The 24,294-nt window shown below is 40.0% G+C and overlaps 1 protein-coding gene across 1 annotated transcript in view; it reads right to left on the reverse strand.

The window, feature by feature from the left end:
• SH3BGRL2 (SH3 domain binding glutamate rich protein like 2) overlaps positions 1-24,294 on the reverse strand; it is a 36,482-nt gene that overhangs the window by 7,595 nt on the left and 4,593 nt on the right. Inside the window, exon 2 of the mRNA XM_066180311.1 lies at positions 7,892-8,077. Coding sequence (XP_066036408.1) covers positions 7,892-8,077 — 186 coding nt within the window. The remainder of the gene's footprint in view (positions 1-7,891; positions 8,078-24,294) is intronic.

The following is a 24,294-nucleotide window of genomic DNA, read 5'->3' on the forward strand; positions in this document are numbered from 1 at the left end:
TGTCATGAGTGGTAGGAGTTCAAAGTGGGCATCCCTGGCTTTTCCTGTAACACAAGTAAGATAAAAGATGCTCCAAAAACACCCTGCCTTTGATCTTACCCTTAGAAGGAGAGGAAGTCTATGCAGATTTGGGCCACATGTAAAGACACTAAATCCACAGGTGAGGGCACAAAAATTCTTATCTCAATAAAGAACACCACACTGCTACCAGCAGTAGATGCAGAGGCTGAAGATGGAAAACAGCACAAGCTCAGTGAAAATGAGAATTTCACAGCCAGGCCAAACTCACTGGTGACCCAACGGGCTCCATTTGGAAAAACTCTGTGGGACATCCTGCCTCCCACAGAGGAAGGACCCCACCATTCACTGGTTTTGGCAAGACAGTGGTTCCCTCTTGCTGAACCACGCTTCACCACCAGCAACAAGTTACTACAACCCTCTTGTCACTGTTTCAAGGAGCTCTAGCCAGGGAGTGCTGTGGCTTTGCTGAGATCATTGGAGCAGTGCTCTCCTGCCCCTGTGCAAGGAAGTGACTCCCATTGTCCATGGTAGGCACTCAGAGAGCAGCTGTTAACCCAAAAATACACCAGTACAGCAAACTGCTACCCACTGCCCCACTTCAAAAGGCAACTACGTGCACAAATATAAGTTTGACTGTAGCATTTTAAATTATGAAACTTTGTGCCTTCCAGAGCTGCTATTCACACTTCATTAATGTATAGAATTCTGGCAACACCAGTAGCTGATTAAAACTGACTAAAAACTGAGTACTAAAACTAGTAGGACATGGAGACAGTGGACATGAATCATCCATCAGCAATGCAGACATGTTCAATCCCTCTGGAGAAGTTGAAAAGCCAAAAATACAGATGATAAATCCCACGACTGAGGGTATGAAATATTACCAAGAAAGACAAATGCCAGTTAGGAGGAAAAAATGTATCTCAGGATTGTTTAAAGCGATAAAGAAAGGACAGGAGGATAAAGAAGGTAAGTAAAAAGCTATTTCAAGGCAGAAACGGCTTTTTAACAGGATAGTAACTAGTTGACTGGTTTAGGCATGGTTCCTCACCCTTAAAGTTGGTGGCAGGTCCATCACCCACCACCTAACCTGAGCAGGATACAGCCTTTCTGTTTTAACACCACAACAGTTACAGCACTCAATACGCTCAATGAGCTGCTAGGGAGTGGATTAGCTGACCTAATAAGCTCTTGCTTTGTTGAAAATAAACTGAAGCCACTGTAAGTGAGCTACTTGCCTGTAGCTCACTTAGAAACAAGCAAAATCTTGTTGGCCTTGTGTGGCCTAAAGCTCTGCTTTGCCTTTCCAGCTCCTGCTGAGTGACTCTAAACTGGGATGTAGAGACAAGATGTGGCTGCAAAGGTCTTCAGGACCAAAGTTACCCCAGAGGGTAATGGGAGGAAGGCTAGGAAGGCTGGGAAGCTCACTGTGGTGGCAGGAGGCTTGGTACTAGATGTGTTAGTGGACACATGGAATGCATTTCCAGAGCATACGGAAGATGCTAAAAGTTTCCACCAGAAGGTTCAAGTTCATGAAAGAAAAATGTAGTAAGAATTACTAAATATGTTAAAGTGGCATTTATTTCAGAAAAATAACTAGAGACAAGGAAAATACTCAACTGTTTTATATCTAGACTTGTTTGTGGTCTTTCCTAGGCTTATGGCCACTATTGGGACAAAAGTGGCCATAAGCCTAGGAAAGACCACAAACAAGTCTAGATATAAAACAGTTGAGTATGTGGACCTTCAGTCTCACAAAAGTAAGGCCACTCATGCTCATCTTAAGGGGTATCATACACTAAGTTTTAAAATGATCATAGAATCATACACTGACTTAGGTTGGAAGGGACCTCAAAGATCACCGAGTTCCAACTCTCAATATTCAGCAGAGCCATGTGATGTTGTCCATAAAGTATGGACATGGTAAAGGGGAAAAAAAAGAAACCAAAACACAAATCAACCCAAGCCTCCAAGCCTCACACTTCCATGGCTTTGTTTTTAAAATTTGAATCTTTGCAGCTTATCCTGGAAATAAAAGGTGCTGTTGCTGCTTTGCACCTCTGTAAAACCAGATTAATCAAAGACAGGAGAACTGTGTTAATGTCTACATTATTCAGTAATCCCAAAGACCATCCATTGCCCAAATGCTACAGAACACTAACATCAGTCTTAGTCTTTGAGACACTGGACAAGCATTCAGGAAATCTGACACATATGTCTTAGGTTCTTCTGGCCTTCATGTGGGTTTTATGCCAATTTACTCCAGTAGGAAAACCATTGGTCCTTGGGAATTCTCTGCTCTTTAGAAATCCCACTTCCAGGGTAGGTTCTTCTCTCAATAGCTTCTTCACAAAGCTCAAGCTGGCTACAGCATTAGCTGTATCCCAGCTGTGATGATCACTAGACCTTAAGTGTGATGTATTCCTGGTGCTGGGAAACCAGATCATTGCAGTGATGTGATTACAGACACTGCCATAATTAATTTGGCTCAGGATTTTGTTAAGCAGGTACACTCAGGATTGTTTAAATAAACACTGTCACTGCTGTGAGAAACTATTTACTGCACACCAAAGTTAAAATTGGCAGTACTGCAGATCAGCATAAATAATTATTTCACTTCAAGGAACATAACAGAAGTGTGAAGGCCTTGGGTCATAGTAAAACATTAACACAAAGTAGATTTACAATTAGCAATTTTACCTTCATTACTGCACTGAGATTAGGAGAACATTACATCTAATGAACTTTCAAAGACAGCAACTGTGAATAAATTTTTTTCCAGTAAGTTTCTTTAAACAAGCAAGTTGGTTTTGTTGCTGTTCACTTTTAGTTGGCAACTAAAGATTGTTAAACATCTGAGACAAATCTTTATTGCTTACCACATCAAGAAGCAGAAAAACAAGAAACCCACCCAAATGTAGCTTGCATAACTTTTCCTAAAGATTTTTAAAATGCAGTGATTACCGGACAACACTTACAGATTCCTCCACTGGCATGCTGTTCAAATTTATTTCTCTTTGTCAATATTTTTAATGTAAGATTATGATCTCTCTGTTCTTCTAAAAGGGGCAGCATAATTGTTTCTTCAAGTAATAGTGAGGAACTCATAATCTAAACACATTGAGTCAGCACTTTGCTACTGACTGAGTTAATACTGTATGCCATTGAGAATGAGCTGTTTACATCCTCCCTGAAAAGGGCAGTTCAGCTCTCCAGAACAGATGACATTCATTTACTGATCTGATTAGGATTACAATGGAAAACTCTTACGCAGCACAGCTCTCCTTGGAGAATGTGGGCGCATGTGTGAGTCTCTTCTAATATTATAAAAATATACAAATAAAAGAAGATCTTGTCTGTACAACATAGGACAAGCTAAACATGACAGTTTTCATTACCTAACCTTCTGATAAGACCTCTGCACAGGATTTTTGAAGAGCTTATAGAATTGACTCTACAAAGCAACTTGTTACTCCTCTACTAAAGGCCAGATGTTTATTTTGGTAATCTGTTTAGCTGTAGCCTTCCAGAAACAAAGGCTTTAATAAAAGGGAGCAGATGTCAGCCACAGTTCTATTGTTTGGACAGCACAGGACAAACTCAGGCTGATGTGATGTTTGCCATTCAGGCAGCAATGGTGACAGGGTACACAGATATCCACTATCTAAGAACTGATATCCCTCACCTCCAAGGCAGGGAGCCCAAGAGCAGCAGGACTTCCCTTAGACAAGCACTCAAGACCTCAAACCTAGTGCCTAGTGCCCACCTGGAGTAAGGGAACATTCAGTGGAGTTAGTGCCAGAATCTGTAAGTACTTTGGAATGGCAAGAGCTGTCACCTCCACCTTTTGTGCACCTTCCAGCTCATTGTGTCATTTTACAAATTGTTTGCATAAGAATATTATCAAATCAGATCATGACAGGAATTTGAGAAAGGGCTACAATAATTGTCTGTGCACTGAATAGTTCCCCAAGAACACCGCACATCTTTCAGCAGCCTATTTTATTTCTTTCTTGTCTATATGCCTTTGCTGTTTTATTGGAGTTGACACCCATCATTACATTTTGGGGAAGGACAATAAATACCACATATCTCTGCCTCTACTGCTGCCCACTAGGCACTCTATCAGGACTTACCATAACACTCTAAACCCCACAAACAGCTTCAAAAAAAAAAAAAAAGAAAGTCAGCCTGCTATGTAAATATTTTCCCTTTGGCTCAAATTCCCACCTGTAGAAAGATTTCCTTTCAATTTTGGTTGGCTTCAATTTCAGGCAATTCGCCTTCAGTGGCAGATTTCTGCATATAAAACTGTCACTGTTCAAAGCGATAACTTGCAACTTCACAAGAGTAGAGTTTCACTGGGAAGTGGATATTTCCAAGCTTCTGAAAGATCCAGGAATCACTCCTAGTCTAAGAAGAGTTGTGAACTCAGCTGTGGAGAATTCAAGAAGAGGGAGGTGTGAGGCACAGGCCTAATTTCAGACGTTCAGTTTTCCAGCACTCCTGGCTTTCTACTTAAATATCTGGGCTGCTGTAGGTCACTGCTGCCTGAGTAGATAACCTTGTAAAAGGATGTTATGTAGATACTCACAGACCCCAGAGCCATGTCACTGAAGAACATGGAAACAAGGAACAGGCAGACCAACCAGGCTGCCAGAACTGAAATGCCTGCAGTGGACCTGGATTGGGAATGCGAGGGCAAGCTGACCATAGCTCAGCGGGCCTGTGACACATCAGGACACCTAGAAGGAGATGCAATGTAGAGACACGCTCATGATCAAGGGGTGGACCTGACCACTGAAGTCACTGAACAGGTTATCCAGGAATGTGACACATGTACCACAATCAAGCAATTCAGGTGAGTGAAGCCCCTCTGCTGCAGAGAACAGTGGCTGGAAAAGACAGTATGGGATTATTTTGCTGGGGGAACATAATCCACAATTTGAGTTGCATTTCATAGCTGAACGTCAAAGTACCATAGCAGGAGCCACTAAATCTAATTGAAGACAAGCTCTGTAAGGGACTGGGAAGACAAAACTGATTCCAGTGCCCAACAATGCAACACAACTTACCAGACCTATTAAAGCTCTACTCCAAATTAGCCCCACTTCACTATTCTTTATGCAAAGTGCATGAGTCTTCTCCAGAAACAAGCATTAGACACTAACATCTCCTCACTCTTATAGAGCACTAACTAGAGCAAGATAACTGTACTAATTTCAGATTTACACTACTGCAAATTTGAAAAGCTGGATCATGTGTCTGATTTTTCTGAAAGGTAGGCTCTCTTCTCACACACAATTTCATAGCAATGTCACTAAGATGAAACAACAGATTGTAAAGTCATGAAAATATGAAAATTATCATATTGTTGGTGTTATAGCACTTGATTATCAGTCAAATTATTTGTGTTCTCGTGTGCTTGCAGCTCTTATCTTGTTCACAGGAAATAAAAACTGTTCTTGCCAAGTACTTTATTTCAAAATCTCTTAGCATAACTTGTTACTGAAAAATGGGGAGTGCATCTCAGAAGACAGAGAAAAGGAGAGGATAGATAAATGATTAATGATTGTGTCTGAAATTACATCAACTGAGAAAAACCACAAGGTCTTGCTCACACTTCAAAACATGGAGTTAGTCTTGTGGTACCAGAAGAATCCCTCCCCTCTGTGGTACAAGACACACTGTGAACCAGTAAACATTGACCATCTTTTTGTACCTTTCTCCCCTCCTACATGAGCTGCCAGATTTCAACTGGTTGACACAAATTCATTTTGGGTACTTACTGAAAGCATTAAAGACAAACGTCCTCTAGCCTGCAGTTACATCCTGAAAAGTGATTATTTCAAATGGTGATGTCCTAGCCAGGAAAATCTAGTCGTAGATAAACCCCTTGTGCACATTGCTGAGGTTTCTGACTAAGAGAAAATAGTGAGAAAAAAAATATCCCAAAACTATTAATGCTAACACTAACACAGAAAACCACTATAGGTATGAATATAACATCAAGTAATGGACATCATATGCTTGTGAACTTCTATTGAAATAGAATATTTCATATGACCTAAATAGAATATTTAATATGACCAAAATAAGAAGTGTACCTATTTTGCTTGGCACAGTCTAGCCCTCATACCTTTAGTGGAACAGCAATGGACCTGACCAGATTGTATCACAAGGAAGTATGAATTGTCAGCAACAATGCATAAGCCAGAATAAGTACATAGAAAGTTTCCTGATAAGACTGTAGAATGCAGAAAAACAGAGTTTTTTAATAGAGAAAACTGAGATTAAAAATTGCCAGGACACAAATCAGAAATTATAAGCTACAAATTTCAATAACTCAACTAACAGAAGACACAGCATTTTTTCAGATTAAGTTACTTAATAGAGATTATGTTTTAGTTATTTGTGTCAAGATAAATACATGAAAACACTGTGGAAATGACAAAGAGAGACAAGACGTGCAAGATTTGCTGACTTTTATCTGATTGTAATATCTTACCCTCCTGTCCAGCACTGACCTCCTTTGCCTTCTGCATAATGTTTCACCTCCACTTTATTACCCAAGAACTTCTTTAACTAATGCAGCAGGTTAACTCATGACTGTTGGAGATCCTGCACATCCTTTCTCTTTCATCCTAGAAAACATAGTTTCTTTCAAAGCATGTTTGCTCTTTAAAGATGTTCATGCAGACAGTGAAGTCCAGTAATAGGATTAAGTCTGCTCAACCAAAATGGCTATCAGCTCAGCAAACTGATTAATGAGATCATCTCACATGTTGCATGACATCTTCTGCTTTACTAATTCTAAATAGCAACTTCTAAGACTAAGTTAAAACACTCTATAAAGGCAATCTGAAAGAGTAAGAAATAACAGCTTAAAACACTGTATTTCCCAGGCAAACTAAAATCACACAGAACAATGTAAAGGTTGTTATTTGTGAGGGGCTGATCCATAAGCAAGGGTAATAATCCCTTCCACGTCCCAGATACATTTCTTTGATTGACTTACCTTACCTGGAAGTAAGAAGATAAGTGTTTCACTGCTGAGGTAAACAAGTAAGGCCAATACAATGCACATGGGAAGGACGTGAAATACTTTGCTTCGAGAAACCAGTTAGCTGCTGCATCATACCCAATCCCTCTGTTGCAGAGGATCCTAAATCACTTTTTATATGCTTCCTGCGTTAAGCTAACAATTGCACTGCCGTAAACAGGCTCTGATGAGAACTGAGCAGCACAGTTGAATCTGGCAGGGACTAAGTCAGAACCACTTTGGATGTACATATCAAAGGCTACTGCTTCAGCTTGCACTGGTGGATGGAGAAGCTTACACCAGAAAAACAGCCCCCCATCAACCTGTTGTCAGACTTACAGCAAATAGTGTTCATTTATCCTAAACACTCTGATTGTATAAAGACACTCTGAGCATAAATGAAATTTACATCGTGACAGCAGCAGAGAAGGAGCTTAATTACAGTAACAATAAAACTCAATCTAGCCAGGGTTCTCATTTACTGTGCCAAAGACAGACTTCCTACTGAATTTTTGTGCTTGGACTATACTCAAGCAGCAAGAATACCACAAATTCCCAGCTCATAGTGGTCTCACCAGGCACTTTACCATCAACAGGTTGTACATGAAGCTTGAGACATTACTGATTTTTACATTCCTGGAGGGAATCCCCTAGACAGCCCTAGGATTTACAGAAGAATGATCTGAATTTTCCCTGTATGGTCATTACCTGATCCTATTGCCCCATCAGCTCAGATTCTAGTAGAGAAAGTTCAACAGCAAGCCATGTGTAAATGGCCAGCTGAGTGTACTAATATCTTGTCTACTGACAGCCATAACAGCTACTTACCCCACAGTACCGATCATCACTGAATATCTGTGGTGGCAGTGGATTGCCTTGTGCAGGCTGCCTGTCCTCAGGAATATTTTTATACATCCATTGTCTCTTCTCCTCTGACATGGTGATATCCACTTCTTCGAACTCAATGCGATTGGCTTCTAGAAACCTCACCACATCCTGTTGCCTCTTCTTTATCTACATGGAAGAAAGAAAATAAAAAAACCTAGAGTCAGACCAAGTCCTCTGTAACTCAAGACACGCTTACAAATCTGAGAACATTCCTCCTCTCCCATCGCACTTTCATAGGATGGGAAGTCACAAACTCACAAAGACAAAGGAGAAAATATTTTTTTCAGTTTTAAGTTCATAAAAGCTAAGCATTGCTGTTTCTTTACATGCTGGGCAAAGGTTATACTTCTTCACCTCAACTGCATAAGACTGTCTGTTTAATTCAGCTTTGGTTATTTCAGCCTCTGCCCTCTAAAGATATTTTTAAAAAGCAAACTGTAAGGGTCTCTTCAGAAGCAGAAGTTAAAAGAGGCAGTTGGTTTTCAAAGACAATTAGGGGCTACATTTTTAAAGTACACAGGCACCTAAAAATGCAAGGTAAATAACCTGGCAAGTTCCAGAAGAATTTACTCCTTAAAGTGTTCATTGAGATGAACATGTCAGTACATCTGAAAAAAACCCCACCCTAGCTACACACATTTTTGTTTTTCTTGACACCTACACATTTTTTAAAATGCAGTTCAACAGTTTCCTGAGCAAGGCTTGTTGAATATTTAGCTAAGAGTGTCTGTCAGCATAATACACATGCCTGAAAGTAACCATGATGTCATCTATTGAAAATTAACTTTTTTGCAAAAAAAGAAAAAGCATGAAGTTTGTATTAAATGTATGGGGTTTCTGCCCCTCAAAGAGAGTATCATCTTTATACAAAGAGGCAGAACACTGGCAGCTTTTATTTCATTGTAGTTAAGATTGGTTGGAATTAATGATCTCAATGGTCTTTTCCAACCTAAACCATTCCATGATACTAAGACCAGCCCGTAAGAGCTAGCTGGGCTTGAAGCAGATACAGTCAAGTAAAGACAACCTCTGCCTCAAATAGACCTTTACATCAAGACAGCAACCTTTGAAATGGAAGCCTGTGTACTTTCTGCATCAACCTAATGAAATGAATACTTCCAGAAAGGAACTATAAATTATGTGCCATATTTTTTACAGCTATCATCGCAGTGTTATTTGAAAAAAAAAATCAGCTTTAATAATTTTACAGTATTCCTGGGGTGTCATATCCATGCAGTTGCTGGCTGGCATAAAGCCCAGGTGGATGAATCATGCCTGTGGGTATCATATGACCTAGATACTATTTGGAAATCAGAGGATTTTCAAAATGCATGTGCTAGTTGCTCCTGTCACACAACCGAGTCTACCTATCTAAATGCATCACAAAAATACGTAATTTTGAAAGCAGTACTGATGGAATTTTTATTTCCTTGAAGTAGGGCAGCCATCCCAAGAAACTACAAATACAAAGCTTTGAAACAATTACAGTCTTTCTTAAGAAGTGGCCTGCACAGTAAATTTGTGTCACGGTGTCTTATTCTTTTTCCTTTATTTGCACACACTGGTTCAGTTTTTTAGGCATATGTGAAAGAATCGTTTTTCCATAGAGAAGGCAGCTCCTAAACTTGCATGCAAGTAATGCATTATCAACAACAGCAAGATTACTGCATCATCATCACTGGTGGTACCAAAAGCAACACGCCTTTTACTACGTCCCTAAAAATTCAAAGTGTAGAAGTGAAAGACAAAAACATTTTCCTCTGCCTTTCAACAAAAAAAAGAAGCTGCAAAAGAACACAAAAGAGACAGATTGAGATAGTCTTAATGCAACTATTAAATATCTGGTTTAAAAGAAAGGAGATGTCTAGAATTATTTATGGGAGAGGTCATTTCCTTACAGTCAAGTGCTGCTAAAACTCACACAAAATGCCTTCCTGCACTGGTCAGAGCAATGAGCAAACTCCAGAGCGGCTGGGCCAGCCCTCTAGCCCCAAGGCCAATTGGCATCCTCTGGCCAAAGCTATTACACCTGCAGCCTCTCGAAGCTGCTGCTTGCAAACTGCACACTGGGAATGATCCCTGGCAGGCTGTAACATCTAAATCATGACCGCGGGTTGCTTGTGAGACTCTAAGTTAGCCTTGGCCAAAGCTGACTGTGCCAGCAACCATTCTTCCAACAGTTCCAGAGTACCAGAGCACTCCATTCTCAGGGCCAGGACATGCACCTGTAGAGGTGTACCCACATGGACCCATTTTCATCTGCTGTCTCCCAGCAGCCTGTAAACTGAGCAACTTAGATCTAGTCAGATCCCTATTATTTTACAGCTCACACCATTAGAATTCTCCCACATGCACAAATTTCCTAATGCCTCATTTTATTTTTATAAAACCAATTAAGATGTTGAAGTGAAGTAAATTGGGGTTTTAGGGTTTTTTTAGCCATAAGCCTTACAATTCTCCACATGACATCTGTATGAGTTATCAGCTGTGGATGTACCAGCTGCATAAACCTAAACAAAATAGCCTGAAAATTTCAAGCCAAAAAACTAGCATTTTCTCCTCCCCAATTTATTCGATTCAGGCCTATAAACCGAAACAAGTGCATTAGTTGTATTTAAAATCCTATTAAATTACGCCTTGTTGTTTAAGATGGATGCTCAGAGCATCTGTCACAACAGCAGCCAGCTGACTATTCCCCAAGAAAACCACAGGACCTTTGTCTCTGTCTACAACTGGATCTGTGCCGCAGAAGTGCGTCAGCCTCACAATCCTGCCTGCAGCTCTCATCTGTGCTCACCCAGCGCCCTAAAAGCTCCCAGTTTGGCCACAGGGAACACGGAGCAAAGGCAACACAAAGCGCAGTGTCAGTCCTCACTTCCTTCTTAGCCTGTCAAGAGACCAGTGGAGAAAAATTCATTCTCATTCGACAACTACGGAGGTGGACAATACTCTCTGTAAAGAATCTTGCTGCTTCCAAGGTTTCTCAAGTCTGATGCAACTGAAAGGAACCTGGAAAAAATAATCCCATTGTCAGAGGTACCACGTTCAGAAGAACTTGGTTTGTGGCTGTTCACACACTGTTTCGGGAGAGTGTTTGTAGTCTTACATGACAGACTGCTTCAGCAGCAAAATATTTTGGGTAAAAATAGACACTGTAAAATACACCTTCAAAACATATATGCACTGTGAAGTTTCAGAGGAAAATCTTTATGTAATATGATCCTAATCTATCTTTAAATGCAGTGAGAAAACTTTGACGGAGTTAATGGTCTGCTATTATAGTCCAACGTTTGCATCCCCTATTTTTAGCAGGGTAATTCTCTTCTGAATATCATTTATCTGGGTTTGGTTTTATTGTTCATATATTTCTATTCACAAAACTAAGACAGGAAAAAATCCCCAGAGACAACTCAATTTTATCCTTGTATTCAGAGCTGGTATCTTTATTAGGATTTAAAAGTAGTAAAAATAGGATGCCCATTGAGATACATAAAACTGCTAAAATGAGCTAATCACTTAATCAGTAACCCGATTTATAAAGGAAGTCTATTGTAGCTAAAGTATTCTGTCTTTCTGTCCTAGTTTTCATTTCTTTATACTGCTTTGCAACAGATAACAGGAGGATACATTTTCAGACTGCTTTGGAGAAATATTTCAAAGACATACTCAGGCCAGCCCAGGTGGGACCACTGGGATTATCTGTTCTGACTTTCAGCATCCCTGAATTAATTCCTCTAAGGAGTAAAGTGTTTCTTCAGACTTCTTTTCCCCTCTAAGCTCCACTTCTGAACTGATAATAAATAACAGAGAGCTGGTCTGTCTTTCCAAATTGTTCCCACAACTAATTGACTGTCTTTACTTGAAATATTTGCTTGTTTCTGCCCAGAATTCACCTCACTTCAGCCACCTCACTTGCCACATCTTTGCCCCAACTAAAAACTGCTCTGTTCCAAGATTTCTGTTTCCCACACAACTAGTATCAGATCTCCCAGCTAAGCTGAACAGTGATCTCCAGTATCAAGAGAAATCTTCTTGCTCTTTTAGTAGCAGAATGAGAAAATGAGGATGTTACCATTATAAATCATATCCAGGTTGGAGCAGAAGTTTAGAAAAATCAGATTACATCCTCTATCCAAAGTTCCCTGGAAGCTTCTCATCACTTCCAACAAGTGACAGTTTCCTTCTTTTTTGGTCTGTCTGTGCTTCCTGAACCTGTTTTCAGAAGTTCTCCTGTCCTAGAAAGGCTTCCTTACTGACAGCTGCTGAACCAGAGGAGCATAGCCTGTGGTCTCTTCATTACTAAAAGTCAGCTGCATTTCGTACTATTTCTATACTATTTTAACCAAGATACTCAGTACCTTGCAAAAACCTCCGTAGTCCAGAATTTATCTAACTCAGATAGGACAAACAAGTATTACTTCTACTCTACTATATGCAAGATGACTCAAGTCACAATGTTTATAGGAACTGTGCCACGATTAAAGAAACTTCTCTGCCTTTTATCATTGGTCCAGTTAATATAAATGGGGCAAAGCACGAACATTTTCAGTTTCAAATTTTTTCACAGTGTCAATAGGAAGAATGTTGCTGAGTGTCTGGTGCTCACAAAGTGGATGTGGAAGGTTGGTCCTCTGCTGTAGACTCTTAACCCTCACTTTCTGGAGATAAGGCACTCCCTGGGTTTCTGTCCTCCTGCCTGCAAGTGGAGGGAATAACAGCAAATACCACTCCATGCATTGGCTGGTGACTGAGAGGTGCAGCACTGACTGTTTTACAATCTCATCCTCTTCGAACTGAAGGAACCGAAAGCCTAGCCTGAACTGTCCAACCATTCCAGACTGATCCCAAGAACAAACAGCCACCTTTCTAACACAAAATCCATCCCAAAAAATATTCAAACCACACATAGTGAGTGAGAACAAAGCCTTATGAGGTTATCTTCTAAGCTGGCTTGTCAGACCACCAGCACATTTTAGAAACCTGACATTTAAAAAACAGAAAACTGAATATGTGTCTAAGTTCACCTCAAATACTTGTTCCACAGCCTGGCACACCTGTGCCTCTAAAGATGGAGATGGTCCTGCTAATTTTCTTCCTTTTTTTAAATTTTTTACTCTTTCGACACACCTGCCCTCACTCCAGAAATGCATCAGTCACATTATCCACCCACTGACTCAGCCAAAAACTGAATGTATTGCATCTGGCAGGGGCACCTTTATGACGCAGTTTGATGATACAACTCAGCAGATCTCACTGCTGGCTGTCACTGAGATGACACAATGTTCCTCCCTCCTGCCAAGTAGCTCCTGCAGCTTCCCTCACGTAAGCATAATGCAAGAACCACCAGGGGAACAAGGCAAAGAGCATCAATAATGTCAGCACCACAATCTCATCAAATTTGCATCCTAAGAAAATGGCTCAGCAGTAGCTAAAGCATGACCAGCTACAGGTATTTGAAATATGAACTGCATAAGCAGCATTTGTGTTACATAAACACAAGCTCAACTCACTCCCACGACTGAAAATATTATATGTAAGCCTCTGCAAGTCATGCAAACATATGCAAAATGACTGTTGCAGTGTAAAATGCAGATGTAATATAGCTACTGCACAGGATTACTTATCTTCACTTCTCACCCAGTTCTGGCTTAACATATACTCCCAGATAATAAGGAGATACTATGCTCTAACAAACAGATATAAGCCCTAAACACATTAAAGGAACAGAATTTCAAACTGTGTTAACACATTCTCTTCTTATGTTTCCACTATGTTTCTGCTCTCATAAAAAAGCAATAAAAAACTATCCCATGCATTCACAAGCTTGAATGCAAATCCTCATGGTCCTGTTACATTTGAGATCAGTACTGACAGAGATTTTCTGCCAAATTTCTCTTTTCTTTGCCTGACTTAGGAAAAGACAGCATAACTGACCCCTGGCAATTTTTATTGCAGTGAAATGTCAAGCACTGAGACAGAACTTTACACAGGTTCATATGATTAATTCATTGTTCTTGGCACAGGAAAATAAGACTTAGCTATGTACATACAAAAAAAGGATGAGAAGCTGTGATGAAGAGAAGAAGGTTAATAGAGAAGAAAATTTTAAAATAAAAATGAACAAAAATCAGCATTGCATAACTATTTCTGAAAGTAAAGTGAGTGGCTCTCCAGCGTAGCAAATACCTCACTGCATGTGACAGAAGGAAAACACTTGTCTTCTCATAACAGGCTTCCAAATAGCTAAAAGCACCTGAATGCTTCACCCTCAAAAAAAAAAAAGTTTCAGTATCCCAAAAATTAACCACAGAACTTTCCAACCTGAAGAGAAACAGAACAGTGTGTGAACAGTGGCCACATGCAGTCCTGGTCTCCTGCTAGCAGCAACCTTCCGCTTGCACACAGAGACATAATTAAGGACACACAATATGAAACACTATTAAACTGAGAGGGCAATCTGTTCAGCTTTATGCAAAATCAGTCTGCAGGTCTCTGGGAGCTGCTGAGATACTGCTTAGCCAAGGACTCTGCACACCTTTGCCTCTCAGCAATGTTTGTATGGTAACTTTGAAAAGAATCCAGTATTTTAGAAATGCAATTAAAATTTGAGACAGGTTTGGTTTTTAAGAGATTCTTAATCACAAGCAGTCAGCAAAGGAAAACATTTTCTATAAAGCTACGAAGACAGTTAAACTGCTCCATGCCCAATGCCTGCTAGCCTCATATTTTCCTAGCCAGATGCTGCACTCTGATAAATGCATTCAAATCTATTTCTGTGTGCACATATGTCTATCACGAGGTAAGGGGAAAAGTTTATTATTAAAGGCAGTTTGTCTGAAATCATTGCTCCCTGTGCAAGTAACAGAGTTACATTTTGAAATACAAAGGATTCTTTAGCGAGTATAAATACACCTATCACTGCCCAAAACAAGAGATGATTGGAGTTTTCTCACGAGTTTACTAAGTGTGGTTTCAATAAGCACAAAGGGAAAAGGAGAGACAAAAATGGAAGAAACAGAAAAAGGAGGAAGACCAAGAAAGGAAAAAGACAACGTTCTACAGAAAAATCACCTAGAGACAGTGCCGCACAGGGTGTCTTTGAGATGTCTGCACCTGAAAAAGCCTCTGAAGTCACCCATGAGTCTACTTCTTTTGAATTCTTGTGTATTTTGGGAAACAAGACTTGTCACCAATGTTCACAAATGAAGTAAGTGATTCTATAATTTTCCTCTTGCAGTAGAAACAATGTGTTCTTACAGTGTTGAAAATCCACTTACAGAGGAGTCTCTGATGGACTGTAGGAAAATAGATGCTATGAACCCCAAATTTTGACTCATTCCTTCCTCATCAAAAGAGTAAGAATGCCATTGATCCTGGATCTTCCAATTAATGGTGTGAATTTTTTTTCTACTGCATCAATGTGAAACTAAAAAATACAGCGTCGCTATGGAAATAAAAAATGTCTTAAACAAAGTGAAACTTGTAGACTGCACAGCAAGAATTGAACCAGAACTTGGAAGTCTCACTGAGGGTACAGGCAGCTCCAAATTAGTGAGACAGACTAAGAGCCAAAGGACTCTCCATGCAGGCTGAGCAACATAGCCAGAAGATTCCCTGCCCAGCCTGGCAAGCAGCAGGTGACTGCCAGATTAAAGGTCAGGATGCAAAGCTGGTTGTTCTAGTAGGGGAGCTTGCAAAGCCTGTTGCCAGTTTAGATTATAATATAACCTACAGGAAGAATCTGTGGAATTACACTATCCTGAAAACATTTTTATTTGACAAAGTGCATGCTTGAAACACTATTTTTGCTAGAGATACAGGATCTTTCCTAGTCCTAGGTATTTTCTTGTGAGGACACTGGGAAAGCGTGTTGGTTCTTCAGTAGTTCTTCACTTCTAACTAAAACAGAGGGCAGATTACCAGAGCTTGCCCATAACTTCATCTGATTTTAAAAATGTCTCAGCCAACAGTGAGCCAAAAAGTCAAAATTATTAGAATTATGTGTTAGGACCTTTTTTCCTTTTAAACAAAGTTGAGGAAGTTGGTGGCTAGCACAACAGACAGGAGAAACTGATCAGCTTGGAAGGTCTCAGGGATTTGTAAAATATGCTCTCAGCTACCAAGAACTTTTCCTGATGGAACCATCTTGCAGGGCTAGACTATTGCTTCAAAAGGCTAACAAATCAAATCTTAGCTGGCAGCTAACTTCTTTCAATAGATAGATGTTTTTGTTTACAATTTACCATATGTTTCAGTAATTCAAGAGTGGTTAAAAAACCCCATTATTTTCATGCATTTTTCCAGCAGAAACCCTTTAAAGATGCCAGAGAATAATTTAAATCTCCTGCTTGGCATTCTACATTTAATTCCTCCTCATACTACTCCCTTTTGTTAAAGTGGCATATTTATAGCAAGTATTTTGCATCATGAAAGAAACCCTTTCAACAAGCAGCATATATCTTCCTTTTCATAAGACATACACACAAATATGATAACTGAAATCGTTATCATTTCAATCACTTTTCAGTACCTACTAACTAAATGCAAGTTGTTCTCTGATCTCCATGCTATATTACATTTATTCATGCTTACTTCTTCTGATTTCTCCAAGTTATTTGATTCTGAGGAGTATCCTTTGCTCCTCAGCAAAGCTCCAGTTCAGCAAGGTCGATAAGAATTGTTAAGTCTAAACTACTGGAAATTCAGTCCTGGATAGACGAACAGGAAGTTGATCTTTTAGTCTCACAGTTGTGCAGAGTAAGCAGAGTGGGGAATAGTTTGCACATGGGAGTACAAAACTGCTATGGCTAGAAATCTACAGGGATTTAGAGATGTTGCTTTGTTGTGTGCTTCAGCTTGCTTGGGAGAATTATGATTTTGGGAAATAAAACATGATTAATCCATTTTGTTTCTTTATTTTTCCTAAAACATTAAATATTTACTGAAATAGCACCAAAGAAAGCAGCCTTATAAGCACGTTTTGGAAAGTAAGCAAATGCTCTGATATCCAGCAGTGTGCCCTGGCAGCCAAGAGGGCAACACACAATCCTTGGGTTCACCAAGCACAGCATCGCCACCAGATCCAGAGGGTGATTATCCCACTGCACTCAGCCTTGGTGCTGCCTCACCTCAAGTACCCTGAGCAGTTCTGGGCCCTGCAGCTTAGGAAGAATGTGAAGGTCCTTGAAAGGATCCAGAGGAAGGCAACAAAGCTGGTGGTGGAGCTGGAAGGAATCTCCTGTAAGGAGCACCTGAGGGCGCTGGGCTTGTCTAGTGTAGAGAAAGGGAGGCTGAGGGGTGACTTCATGACTCCCTACAGTTTGCTAAGGAGGGGAAGTGGAATGGGAGGTGTTGATCTCTTCTCCCTAGTATCCAGTGATAGGATGTGTAATATCTTTGTCAGGGGAGGTTCAAACTTGTCTTAAGGATGCCTTTCTACACAGGTAATCAAACACTGGAACAGGCTTCCTAGCTAGACATTGTTTAAGACACATTTAGACAATGATATCAATAACATGCTTTAATTAACTTCTGGTGAGTTATATGGTCAAGCAGTAGGATTAGATGATCATTGTAGGCTACTTCCAACTAAAATATTCTATTCTACTCTAAATTCTGTGAAGAAAATAGAAGTTTAAAAACAAAAAAAATCCCTCTAACAAGAGATTCACACACATTTCCTATTACGTAACATGTTTACCACCGGAACTTTTAAGATGAAAACACGAAATTGACTTTTTTTTTGTGGTGAAGTGAGTCAGCAGAACACAGAAAGTGTTTGAACTAGTTCTCTGTATTTATCAGTCACATTGTTTAGCCACAATGAATAAAGCATTCCCAGCCGTATTTTCTGTATTTATTGCAAATGAGATCTAAAAGAAAATTTTCAGCAGTAAGAAAAGTAGGTCATGTTTCTTCCTTCTCATTAGCTTTAAGCAGCAAAACCCTGTGGCATAGGAGTATTTACCTATCAGAATGGATAAAAACACCCAACAGTCCAGGAGACTTAACAAGCAACTAGCCTTGTTTCATCTGGGCGGGGTCTTAGTTCTGTCAGCTCAAGATACAAGTTCTTCTGGCCATCTCCTGCCCTATCCATGATGATATGCACCCTCTATATTCTGTCAGTCAGGGCCCATAGCCCAGCACCCAGGTACAAACAGCTGCAGCTCCAGCTACTTCCAAAACAAGAGCCAGTGGATGCAGGAGGTGGATTCATAAGATGCCACATGCAGCAGTCCCCTGACAGCAAGGCAGAGGGTTTAAGGCAAGCTTGAGGACTGCAGTACTATCTAGCCCAGCAGTGGCATGCTGGGTTTAATGCAGAATCCTGTTCCTACATAAACACAAGGTCACAACCATATTATTCCCATCCAGGTACTAATCCTCCTCCATGAATTTGGGGGAATAAGTTCCCTTGACCACTTAGAAAAAGCATCTAGACTTTCCTTAAGAAGGACAGTGCTTGCGTTTGCTTGTTTTCTCAGCTTAAAGGAGCAGAGACACTGTGATTCCAACATGCCCCCAGAGTTTCAAACATGAGTTTGTGAAATAAAGTCGTCAATGCTTTCACTGTTTTCCACTAACAGTTACTATCCACACAGCACAGATGTGTCATTCTGCCAACTACAGATCTACACACCCCTGACAATGCACTTTAAAATAACAGCAGTGCAAGTTTTCCAGAATTCATTATGCTAAGTTTTTACAGATATTTACAGGTTTTCTCAGCACTATATGAAACTGCAACAGAAAAATACACTTGTGGCTCAAGACAAATGTCATATTTCAGATAAAATTGGACTATGTTACTGCAACATTTTCTCATGTTTTTGTAAGGCTAGGTGGATGGATTTTCTAAACCAGGGCTGACTGCCCCTGCTATTATTCAGATCAGTAATGAAATTCTCTTTGACTCAACTGAGCAGAACAAGGTTTCTAACCTTATTAATAAATGACAACATTTGTTCTCTTTCAACAAATGCAACTATATCTGTGTAGCTTGTGTGGTTTTGCAGCTCTGTATCTGTAAATTCTCTTTTCTATTATACTTCTACAGACTCATTTCTTAGTGACAAGGTGCATCCCAAACACAGCAGCCATCTGATTATTATCCCATAAACTGCAGACACATCTCCTGTAAGGTCAACAGGAGTCACCTCCACATAGCCAAAGGTATTGCTGAATACCATGCTGCATAAACACACTGAATTTCAGACTTCCCTGGGGCCCCACACTGGGAACCTTTACTAGAAAACAGACCTTTCTGCAGGCAAGCCAATCTGACTGAGCAGGAAGGGACTGCTCGCACATCAGGGCCTTCATAGCAGCTGTCTTCTTTGATCAAAGACTAGTTTTGTATCTCTTTTCTAACTAATTTTAGCTTCCTAGCTGGTTCCTACTGAAGAATGTGATGCTATCTACATCCTTCAAATGCCACTCCTGTCTCTGTTTCTACATAAACCTATCAGATCACTCAATTAGAGATGTTTCAGAAAGACTATCTGACCTTAGGAGATGCAGATCCAGATCAAAGGTTTAATGCATACTTGAATTGCATTTCTTTAGATTGGACAGGGATGATAATTTCACTAACCCTGCAGCAATTTAATGACAGGTTTCAGTTGCTGATGCTCTATTATTCATCAGATCAAAGGAAGCCTCCTTTCAAATGAAGGCACACAAAAAATCATTTGATTTTCTCTGAAGAACACAGATTAAGAAACCAGTCTTTAATTGATTCGTAATGTTACTATTAAATTGTTCCAAATAATCACTCATAAAGGTTTTAATAGCACTGATAATACCCAATATCATCCTCTGCAGCATATGAAAATGCCAGGAAACAAAACAAACTTGTGAAAGCTTTAATAGAATTTCCACTGTTAATTCTGATTAATTTTTTATGAGTCACTTTCTCTTGCTTCAAGAGGGACCTATCCAGTGAATTCAGAGGATCTGTGCTACACAGACTGGTGGAAAGAATCTCAAAAGCTGTATCTCCCAACATATGAAGGTAAACAATATTCTACCCTTTTGTAACAGCATAAAAATCCAAAAGCCAATGCAAAAGCACATTAGCATGTGTGAATGGAACATACCCAATCATGTTTTGATTTGCATTTAATATGAAGTACAAGTTCATGGTTTCAGGCTCTTCTCACAAACAGTTCTGAGGGTAACCCTGCTGGCAGAGTTTGCAACAGAACAATCCCATGAAATGGAACATTCAGAAAGCCAGCAAGTGTGCCTGTTCAGGGCTTTGCCACAAGCAGAAGCTTGCCATAAGTTATCATTGCCCCTGCGACAGTGGCACAACTAGACATGGCCTGGTGCTGCAGACACTTGTTTCCGTGAGCCAGTGTATCACCCACCCACCTGAGCACCCACAAAGGCAAATGCTCACAGCTGCAATGGAGGAGGCCAGAATACAGCCACGTGTTCAGTCCTGGAGCTCTGAAACAGGCAGAAGAGCAACTTTGAAGTTATCAGCACTAAGGTCTTCAAATACCTCTGCCGTCCCTGTCAGAGCTGTCAGATAAAAATCTTTGTAGCACTGTTTACACCGATGTTACCTTTTTCCTAGGTAGGAAGGGAACTATTTTATTCCACTGTATGTCCCCATTAGCCAGCACAATCACATTGGCGGGTATCTTACATTGGTATAACTATTCTGATATTCTGCAAAACAACTCATTAGCTGAAGTAAGGTACATAAATAAAGCTTTTAAGTCCAGGCCAGACACTTGGCATAACATAGAATAATAGAGATAGGTGAGCAAGCACCAGGATTTCAGCACTCTAGCTTACACTGAAGATAGACATCCACAGCTGCAATAAAGGAGCAGACATTTTTGACATGACCCCAACAGGTGCCAAAATTTCTTGAGCATCCTAAAGGCACCAGGACTTTATTTCTCTTCTGAGAATGCTAAAATCAGTGGTTTATTTTTACTGAGGGATAATTAGCATCTATCAGTGATTCAAAGGTTCAAGTATGTATACATACATACTTGAAGATATATGTATACATATATATATCCACATATATATATGGATATTTGTATCTGTCTATATATGTGTGCATGCAAAAGTACATATCTACATATGCATATTCAAACAAAATGCAAGTTGATGCATATGCAAATATCACTCCCAGGCATTAACTTCTGTAAGTTTATCCCTTGCAGTAAAATGACAAACAACTTGTGTTTTCCCAATTTGTCTTAGTAGGAACGATGCGGATTAGTTATCCAGGGACAGAACAACAGCAATAACAAATCCTGGAACTCTTAACTATGAAGACAAGGTCTGTCCTACCCAAGGCAGATGGGCACCAACAGAAGGGCATACTGTCACTGATGATTCACTTGACCCCCTGAACAACCTGCATCCCCATAGAACTTCTCTTCAGAAATCAGCCAGCAAGAGAGTTACCCCCTTTTCTTTGTACCAAATTCAATTACAGTGAAGTACAATATTAAATCTAGACAAAGTAAGCTTGTTTACTGATGTAAATCAAATTGATTTTCCCTTCCCCACTAATGAGATAGAAATAACTTGTTTTGAGTAGGTTCCTCATCACTGTAGCTCTTATGACCACAAAAGGACCCACATGCTTTAGAGTCAGCCCCTTCAAAATGGTGATAAATATCTTACAGTAAAGTGGCACACCTGAATGGAAGGCCTCCTACAGCTCTGAACTGAAGAATTAAAAGATTTCACCCTGAAATACTTCACAGATGGAGGTCCACAGCCCATATAGGACAAGGAAGGAAGTTTCCTGTCTGTGTTCTCTTGCAATAAGGCAAACTATGTCAAATGAATTGCCTGTACAACGTTTGTATCTCAGTCACTGCTTCTGCCTGGTCACCAACAACTTTGAGTCATTCCTCAAAAGATCAGGTCACCCTTTGCTCATCTACATGAGACACTGAAATGTGATGTTTTCAGAAATTACAGGCAACAGTGACTTAGGTCTCTGAATTGAATCCATCTGCCCATCCAATGGGTGCCAACTAAACAACACACCAACCCCAGAAGAGAAGATTATGGAAACAGTATCTTGGCTACTGAGGAATTCAGAAGCTCTTCTGAGATTCGGCAGCTATCTGCAGATGAATTTCATTGACAGTCACAGGTACAAAGCACCACCACTGCCCCTACATTTCCCCTTACCTTGCCAAGGAAGAAAATTTGCCAACTCAGGGGACTTCTGAAACGTTAACTATCTTCTGTAAAACTTATTAAAAAAATTAAGCTATTAAAAAACATTGACATACTTGAACACAGTCATGCTTTTTTGGATACAGTAGATTTCAACTAGGAATAGATTCCATTGAGTAGTGCATTTCTGTGTTCATTCCTCTTCTTAGCAAGTTTCCACACTGTAAGGAAAACAAAGATTGCAGCATTTCCTTTTGGACAGACTCCCTGAGGGGGCCAACACTTGACGCTGCAGGTGGGGAAGCTTTTGCCCTGAGAGAATTGTCACTGAGCTGGTAACCCAGAGTGCATCTCGTTAATAGCAACTACTCTATCTCCAAGTTGCACTCAGATGGATAAACACAAAAGTGATACTGATTTTATACAATGAAGAACTTCCTTAAATGCTATTTTTCCACAACTCCCAATTTCTGAACACCCCTAAGTAATTTGTACTAATAAATTGCATGCAAGTTAGCTTTCACTTCAATGTTCTTTTCCATTTATTATAATCAAATTCAGTTATATGCAATATCCAGCAATCCCTGGCACTATGACCAGAGTTAGGAAAAAATTTCTAGACTTTAACAATATGGGTGGAAGATTAAGGAGAACAGGTCACCAACAGTGAAGTATGTCCATTTGGGAACTTGCACGTTGATACTGCTCTACTCTATAGAAAAACAAAGGGGAAAAGTCTTCATAACCTCAGCCAGAACAATAGCTCCTTTGAAGTTTTATTACAGCTAATTGCAATCAAAGGTTGGTAACCAACCTTCTGCACGTAACACTGTGTAGTCCGAGGCATGTTCTTTAAAGTAGCATTATTTCTGACATGATCTATCTGCCAAGAAGAAATGTAAATATTTGGAAAGCACTAGAGCATACAAGAATGGTGCAACAGTTAGGTACTAAATACCATACACAAATTCAACCTGCATCCTTGTGACTAGAGTTCACCCTCAGCTCCCTCCTGAACACATTCCTTAAGCAATCTGAACTGCTGTTCACAGGCTCACAGTTCTCTCCATCACAATGCAGGAGAATGGAACTAGAGTTTACACTTATTTAGAATACAGACCTGAAACCTACATGCACAGACAGTGAGTCCTTAAGGTGAAGACCAGCTGAAGCCTTCGACATTGACCCGCCTGCCTCACAGAATTCACGGTCATGAGTGAAGCTCTCAGGCTCTCTATGCCACAACCCTGCAAAATAGGACTGACAGAAGCCAGCAAAGATGAATGTGAGTCACCTGACCTGATAATAAGAAATTTGAGGAAGAATGAAGGAACTAATTTTGTTCATCAAAGGGACTAGATCCAGAAAGTCCCCAGATGTCTCCTATGCACCAAATATAATTGCTAATGTCCAAGATGTGGATACACATAACGTCTCCAGTGACTGAGCAAGGATCCAGCTTTTTTCTTCCAGTATCCAGTGCCCTGTAGATGCACAGCTGAAAGCACCACCACCTTGAACAGGTGAAGTGACACAGTATGATGTTCATGTGGGATTCATGAACCTGGGATTCAGTCTTTGAAGATCCAATCCAACAGGTATATCCTCAGCATGCTGACAGATGTAGACAATACTGTGGTTTAGCACTCAAAATACTGCAACTTCCAATATAAATACTGCAGGATCACTTCCAGCTGTAAAGATTATTGTCTCATTTCTGAAAAGCTAACTTACCTGCTGCTCTGATCTTATTTTACAAAATTCAAGTATTAGAAAATCATAATATTTATCATTTACAAAGCTTATTATTTTCTTCCGTTGAACTTTCATAAATCATATGCAGCAAGTTGTCAATCCCTCCAAATGACCACCATAACTAATATTGTTTTCTCAAAAGGCACTTGTATCACTTAACCAAATCACTTTCAGTTTTGACTGTTGTGTTTTTGGGGTGCAGAGAGGCAAACAAACCAACAAAAAAAGTTAAGATGGTGGATATTCTAGAAGCGACATATTCTAAGTTAACTTATTCCACAACTCCAACAAGAAGCACAATCTTTCTGCGAAGTGCTATAAGAAAGGTGGGGTTACAATGACTTTTTACAAACAAGGGTGGAGTTGAAATTCATCATCCATCAGAAACCAGCTTAGGCTTAAGAATGCTAGCACTGTATTTG

Source organism: Chamaea fasciata, unplaced genomic scaffold (genome assembly GCF_029207755.1).
Source record: "Chamaea fasciata isolate MVZ Bird 193981 ecotype frontalis unplaced genomic scaffold, bChaFas1.0.hap1 SCAF_3, whole genome shotgun sequence".
Lineage (NCBI taxonomy): Eukaryota > Metazoa > Chordata > Aves > Passeriformes > Sylviidae > Chamaea > Chamaea fasciata.